A 7,980-nucleotide genomic window follows, 5' to 3' on the forward strand; every position below is an offset into this window, starting at 1 on the left:
TTAAGTTCAAAAAAAAAAAATTGTCAAAACTAGTAAACACTTAATTTTATTGTAATTATATTACTAAGTAATATTTTTAGTTTAAATATATAAAATATAAATACAGTATGATAAATATTTTAAATAATTATCGCACCTTTTTTATTTGCAGTTTATATATTTTGTAACTAATTAATAAATGGTTAAAATTTAAAAGTTAAAACATCTAAAACACTTTATCAAAAATACAATACATAGTATATTAAGGAATAACATTATTCTTTATACTATGCACTAGATGTTAATGATGTGCGTCGTTACTCGTTACTTAGTATTTCTAAGTAATAACATATAATATACTAATTCATCACCAGATAGCGTAAGTTCCACTTAAAGGAGTAATGCGTAACATTGTCTGACCGGCTGATAAGGCTCTGTGTCCAGTCCTGTATATCTTAGTTCATGGTTGAATTAATAAATCATTTTGTAAAATTGATATAACTGCCATTTAAATTATACATACTTTCATTATTAATTCAACAGTAAAGCATGTTTGTTTTAAAGAAATTTAATTGTTAATATAAATTTAATTAGGCAGGCGCTAAACTTTCAAAAAGTCCAATTTTTATTTTATAATATGTCAATGACTAACATAAAGAAAACATAATTAATATAGATTATATCATGTTTTTGAAAGTTACATTCCCTCCTCTAGCAAATTCCTGCTGTAGTTGTATTTGGATAGTAATCACGGTTATCTACACAGGTTGGAGCTCACGCCTATGCTACCCGTGTATTGGCTATGTCGTGGTGGCGACCATAAGCAACTAATAGCGCTAGGTGTACTTGGCCCTATTTTAATATATAGAAGATAGTATTTATAGTTGTTTTTAACTTATATTTCGGAATTAAACATTTTTACGAACAAATTGTACATAACTAAAATTATAAATCAAAATAATTTTTATTAGATTACATTATTATCAATTTATTATCTCTATTCAGTATCCAAGTAATTCAACTCTGAGACGTAAACTTGTAAACATCGAACAATAAAAAACCGCGAACGGCCAAGTAGATGATAACTGCTGTTGTCTGTACGTCATGAACATTGTATTTTTTTTCGTGATCTATTATTTAATATTAATGTTATTTAATTTTAATTTTTAATATTTCATTTGACAATGGTTAAATGTATAATCGTTGGTTGTACATCTGGGTACAAAAGTAACATTGAAAAAGTGCACCAATTTGGTGCTCCTAAAGATTCTAAGTTACGAAGTGAATGGCAAAGGTGTATTCCTAGAAAAGATTTTATACTTAAAGATAATTCATATGTATGTGAAAAACATTTCAAGGAAGAAGATATCATAAAGTATTGGGAATCTGGTTCAGTAAAGGTATTTATATGATAATATATTTTTTTTTTTTTGTAATTAATTTAATTTTGTAGGTACCATATACTAAGTGGAAGCTTAAAGAGGGAACCATACCTTCAATTTTCCCGGGTCCTTCATATTTATCTAATCTAAAAAAACATCGGAAGTTGCCTGCTGTTCGTCATGCAATTACACCAATAAGTAATTTAGTAATGAAAATTCTGAAGATTGCATTAATAATTGTTCAATAAAACAAGAATCTTATCTTATAGAAGGTAAAATTTTAACAAAATATTATGTATATATTCATATATGAAATATACTTACAAACTACCTAAATTTAAATAAATTAATGAATAATAATAATGATAGTTTATTGCAATCTCATTACATAATCAATAATGTTTGAAAGTGAATGAGTTGAATTCATTAATTTAAACATATTTAAATATTAATTATGTTTTAGAGACCAAGATCATAGTGGTTCAAAAGATATTTTGGATGAATATTTGATAGGGTTCTTGATTTTAATTATTATTTTCCTTCTAAGTTGAAATAAATCATTATTATATAATTTTGTCTAATAGCTTCATCCTAATTCAAAACAAATTTCCTGGGACTACTTTAAAGAAGTTTACAAAGAAGATATAAAACACCCAGGAAATTTAAGAATGGTACCTAGGATAACACCACAGCACCTAAATTTGACTCCAATGGCAAAAATGCGAGTTCGCTTATGTACCCAGGTATTAACAAATGAAATTTATCAAAATATTGTATTTTAAATTATAAACAGTTATAATATTGTCAAATAATGTGTTTTATTTTTAAACTTGAATCATTATTTTTTAAGGTTTTTAGTATGAGTATGGCAAACGCAATACGTTTCTATGAGTCAAAAGGAAGTCTTATGCTCAAAAATGCTGGAGAAACTGCCAATTTTGTTGAATTTTGGAACAATTTGTTTGACAACTTTAATCGGAATTTACCATGGCAAGGTCTTAAATCTACTAACGATGAAGGGTTTCAAGTAATGCAATTATTAATTAATTTAAAAGCATTAAAATATAATTTTTAAATTTTAGTTACTAAATCAACTTTTGTACAATTTTTTTTTTTATAAATTTGAAGTATTTAATTGATTGAATTCTAACATTAGTTTATAGTGGAAATTAAAAAAGAAAATAACGAAATTACAAATAATTGGTCTTATGCACGGTTATATGTCCGTAGTCTTATGAGTGTCTCCCAAAATAACAACTTAAATGTATCAAAATGATGTATGTTGATCATTTTAGGGATTTGTTAATGCATTGCACTATATCAACTGTTGGGAAGATCAAATGATTGATGGCAGTATTGGTCCAGAAGAATTTTTAACCAAACAAACGGCTCAAGGACTTCGAGTGACGATTACTTCAACAATTGACCTGTCAAAATACTTATTAGAAACATGTGGTTATGATTATGTTCTTACTGGTAAAATGTGCCAAGACCCACTTGAAGTAATTATTATTTATAAAAAAAAATGATATAATATAAGTTAAAAATTACATATTTAACACTGTATAGTATAACTTATTTTGTTACAGAAATTCTTTGGCATTATAAGACAATCATGTGGGCCAAACGATCATCCAACAACTCCAACATTTCTCCATCTTTATAAAATTCTTTCGGTTTATTCTGTGCTTAAGCCTCCTAAACATGGCAACTGTACAATTACAACTATGGATGCTCCTAAAATTTCTATATCTGACTTAAAAGAAATTTTTCATAATAAATCTTTTCAGCGAACTGAAAAAATTAACAAACTCAAAGTAAAATTAGATCAATTAATTGAAGATGGCCTATGGGAACCCTGTGATGTGCTTCCTCAAGTTGACAACAGCATTGAAAATAGTACCAGAGATTGTTTAATCTACTATATTTGTGGGTATGTGACTAAACAAATTTTAAAAAAGCAAAAATGTAATGAGTGCATAAGTTATTTTAAAGAAGGCAACGCTGATCATCCCTGTGCAGAACTAGTAAATTTCAAAACAAATGGGAAGCTGATGTATCCAAATACAGCTTTATTTGAATTTTTAAATATTGTTGAACACTTTTGCAAAACACTGTAATGATTTTATGTATTTGAAAATGTAATCAATGATATAACTCAAAATAATTTGAATTTTAAATTCAGCTGTTCTTTTCATAAAGTTGAAGTTGCTTCTGAAGTTATAGTGTATTACTTACAAATGAGAATGCGCCAGCATACATACCAAGAAAATCTCAAATTCCAAAAAGTTGCAAGAGAAAAGAAAAAAATTGCTAAATTATACAATTCATAGTTTGCTAAATGTTATAATACAATTCATAGTTTTCCAAATGTTATTATTACAATTCATAATTTTCTAAATGTTATTATTACAATTCATAATCTTATAAATATTATTATATACAATTAAAGTGCAAAGTGAATGCTAAATATGCTTATTTGTATGCTTATTTCTCTGCTTATTAATTGTATGCTTATTAACAAAATAGCAATAACTATGAATTTATTTAACAAACTTATTTTATTTTCCAGGCTACATGAATCTCCACTTTCATAGCTTAACTCAACTAGGTACTTGTGGTTTCAACTGAGATTTTGAGTATAATTTTTAATATTACATTTACATTTATTAGGTGGATATTGAAGTGTTTTTTTTTTTTTTTGGTATAGAGTATTTATATTATTTCTGGCGATTAAAATATTTATGTGATTATCATCTAACACAATATATTGATAATTTTAATTACTAAATGTATGTATATATGAATGCTTTTGAGTTAAAATGGTAAAAATTATTTTTAATTACCAAATATTCAAAACTCAAAAGTAATTATAATGAACTCTTTCCCTAATTACATTCAATGAACAAACAATATTACTTATGTACAGTTTTATGGAGGAAAAGTTAAAAAAACAACGTGTTAAATGATATAATTAGAATTGTATGTATGAAAAGTAAAATATATATATACAATTTATTATACATTATAATATATATAGGTAATATTAATAAAGTATTATAATTTATAATAATATACCGCCATACCGGGCCAAGTACAGCTAGCGCTAATAGTTCCTATAGTCGCCACTTCGACAAGTGATAAGGCCGCGAGCTCCAACCTGTGTAGATAACCGTGATAGTAATAGTAATTTTGAGTAATTTTGGTCCATGGATAAAAAAAAATGCTAATCGTATAACTATAAAATACTTCAAAATATGTAATTTCTTTATTTCCATTCAAACTTTAAATTGAAATCATTTCTATTTATCTGCACATTTTTGCCATTAATCTAATTACACGGCATGAGAACATTTTCTTAAATTTATCCATGCCAACAAATTGGCACAAAGCAACATAATACAAAGGTGAAAAAAAGTATAAAATACATTAATTTTTTGAATAAAAATGAATAAGTTTATTAATGAATTTCTGTTATTACAAATATAATACCAATAACAATAACAATAAATATAATAGAATTAAAAATAATGAATATAATTATTTAAGTTCGGATATAATTTGCTTAATTAACGGACATGGTTTGTCTAATGGGAATTTAATGTTATAAAAAAAACGCTGAATAAATAGCCATACAGATACAGACTCTAACGGATATTCAATATTAAATAAATGATAAATTTTAAAGCACATATCTAGGGCTTTAATAATTGAAAAAAATACATATTTTGATTCATCAAAATATATTGTAATGTATTTGAGAGTGTACCGGCAATCAACAAGCACGGTTGGATAGGATTTTTTGCAGTCTTTCTAGTTTTCAATATTTCTTCGAGTTCGATTGCTGTATTTGCCACTATCATAAAACTATTTTGAGAATCTTTGATTGAAAATTTATGAAAACATTTTCTTCCATTTGAATCAATGAAGATTTTTTTTGTAGTAGGAACAAAAAGAGCATGAAGAACATACAACACCACAGCATTTTTATAACTAAAAACTGAAGTCTAAAATGTGCTTATTTACATTCAAAGGCAATTTCAAAACATTTTTCAGGAAATAGTGATCAATGAAGAAAACATATTTTACCAATTAATAATTATATAGGTATTATAATAGTACTGTACTAGCATTTAAAGTTTAAGTATAAGGTGATATAATATAAGATGGTTTTGTTAATTTCAGCATGCACTATTCCCCTATTTTAAACATTAAATGTAAATACATAATGAATTCAATATTTGCTTTCTATAAATCAAAATGTTCATAAAAATATTGTGTTTATTATATTATAATGATGGAAACATATGTTTACCTATATAAGTATTAGGTTGTTATAAAAACAAATTAAGACAGTATGCAAATAAAAATTATCATTTCTAAGATGCAGTAATTATCATAACTAAGTATTTATTTTAAGTTGAATGTGACAAAAATATAACATATCTCTTTATAATATTAAATAAATTTACTTTCTGGTGCGTTATTCATATTCATCATGGTTTCTAACATTTTACGACAGCCAGGGTCCTTTATACGGTCATCTATTATTTGTACCAGCTAAACATATGATTTTTATTATATTTCTCATGCAGTCGTTTGAAATCAATATCAATCTTAAAAATATTAAATAACATTATTATCATATTTGTATTCTTAATAACAATACATTTTCTTTTTACTTCTTTAAAATATTAGTATCAATTTACTTACAAGTTTATACCCTAATGGTTGCATGTACTGAGGCCATGTCTTATGGATTTGTAATGGTGAAAAATTAATTGTTTTAAGATGGTTCAAACGATAGCCAGTAGTTTTTGCCCAAATCATCTCAATATCGGGCCAAGATAATTGTTCATGTTTCAAACTGGCAATAAGAATTTCTGCATCTTCTTCAATAACTAATAAAAAACGAATAAAATAATTAAATTAAATTAAATGTATATAAAACATAATATAGTTACTTATTTCAACATTAATATTTCCAGAAATCCTAGAGGGCAGTTCATTGTTTTCTTGCAATTTTGACACTTGTGAAGATATCAATCCATGATTTTTTAAACTTCTGAGTTTATTAAAATACTTTGCATAAAGTTTTACTTTTGGACACTTTCTCTGTTCACTTCTTTCAAAGTATATTTCCTGTCAAAAAAAAATGTAATAATATTTATCATAGGCATTTAATTTATGAAATGTTTTACTTTTATTTCTGTAGTAAAGGTTCCAACTATTATATCTGAAATGTGATTAGCCAAGGCAGTAGACATAGGACGTTTTTTTTCAAACAAACTGGCTATTATCAAATCAACCAAGAGATTTGTACATGTTTCATTTAAATTTTTATTAGATTCGTAGTAACTAATGATCATTGACCCATTAGTACTTCTTTTTAAAACTTCATCAAGAAAAAACTCTGGTAATGGATCTAATGATCGTGCTAATAATGAACTTGATATGGGGGGGAGTGACTGAAGGTATAAGCAAATTTGAATTTTAAGCATTGGTATCTGACTTGGAGTTTTGCCATTGTTTTAGGTAATGCTCAAATTTTATATGAACACCAAGGGGATACTTCTGCAGTAGCTTTTCAATTTGCCTACTATTTATATAGCGAAAAGCTTCTTCATCCATAAATTCATCTTAAAAAAATGTGATGCAATTTAATTAAAAATTTGTATTTTTTTGAATACTATTTTTGTTATCTTCTGACAATGGTGTTGGATTATTAAAAGTGGCTACAGGTTGTAGTTCTATCAAATCATTGCTTAAGTTACTATTATTAAGCATAAATGAATCACTAAGCTCTGCAGAAAATGAGTTGCAACCATTGAACAAGCCATCGTTAAAATTCATTTTCAATATTAAACAATTACTATATATATAATTGTGTTATGTACACATAGACAAGGGGTAAAATTAAACAAAATATAAAATATAATAACAAATGTGTTGCGATAAAATAATGGTACGGATAAAATATTAATAAAAATTATACAACTTTGTACCTACTCATAAAATAAATAAAGCTTAATTATATGAAACGACTATATACATCTAAAGATTTGTTTTATTTTATTTTATGAAGTAAATATAAAATAAAAGGTTTCTTTAAAAATACTCCTTTAGTCCTTGAGTCTTCCATTGGAGACTTGATTAATATTTATTGGAGGACCACTTATCTCTTCACACCAATAATTCTCTTTGAAATTATATTTTTATGTTTATTGACTTCATATGCTCTCATGTGAGTACTATAAGATTCTAACTGAATTTGGTGAACAATAAAAGATATAGCACTATCATTTATTATAATAATTTCAAGTGTTTCATACAAACAAATATCTTGCTTAAAACTACTAACATAATTTCCTATTTTATAAACTGTACCCTTAAAATTAATTTTAGAATAACTAATAAAATTGTTAGATATTGTGTTCAAATTATTTGACTGAAATTCAAGATCTGAATCAATTTTATGTTTAATGGAAATAGAAAAATTTTGTGAGTATCTTGATTAAGTAAAAAGTGTACAAATTTCAATTGATATTTTATAGCTAATGTTAAGCAAATATTTTTTCTAGAAGTAATTGCCCTAGCATACATTTTAAGTTCTTTGTGC

The 7,980-nt window shown here is 25.8% G+C and overlaps 1 protein-coding gene and 1 pseudogene across 1 annotated transcript; one reads left to right on the forward strand and one right to left on the reverse strand.

Annotated features, from left to right (window-relative positions):
* Positions 1 to 1,163: 1,163 nt before the first annotated feature.
* Positions 1,164 to 1,871, forward strand: LOC114119121 (THAP domain-containing protein 2-like). Its single transcript, XM_050206945.1, has 3 exons — positions 1,164 to 1,379; positions 1,433 to 1,559; positions 1,825 to 1,871. The coding sequence occupies exons 1-3, from the start codon at positions 1,164 to 1,166 to the stop codon at positions 1,869 to 1,871; spliced, it is 390 nt and encodes a 129-aa protein (XP_050062902.1).
* A 3,030-nt stretch (positions 1,872 to 4,901) lies between these two features.
* On the reverse strand, positions 4,902 to 7,214 carry LOC126552243 (uncharacterized; annotated as a pseudogene).
* Positions 7,215 to 7,980: the final 766 nt, after the last annotated feature.

This window comes from Aphis gossypii, chromosome X (assembly GCF_020184175.1).
Source record: "Aphis gossypii isolate Hap1 chromosome X, ASM2018417v2, whole genome shotgun sequence".
Lineage (NCBI taxonomy): Eukaryota > Metazoa > Arthropoda > Insecta > Hemiptera > Aphididae > Aphis > Aphis gossypii.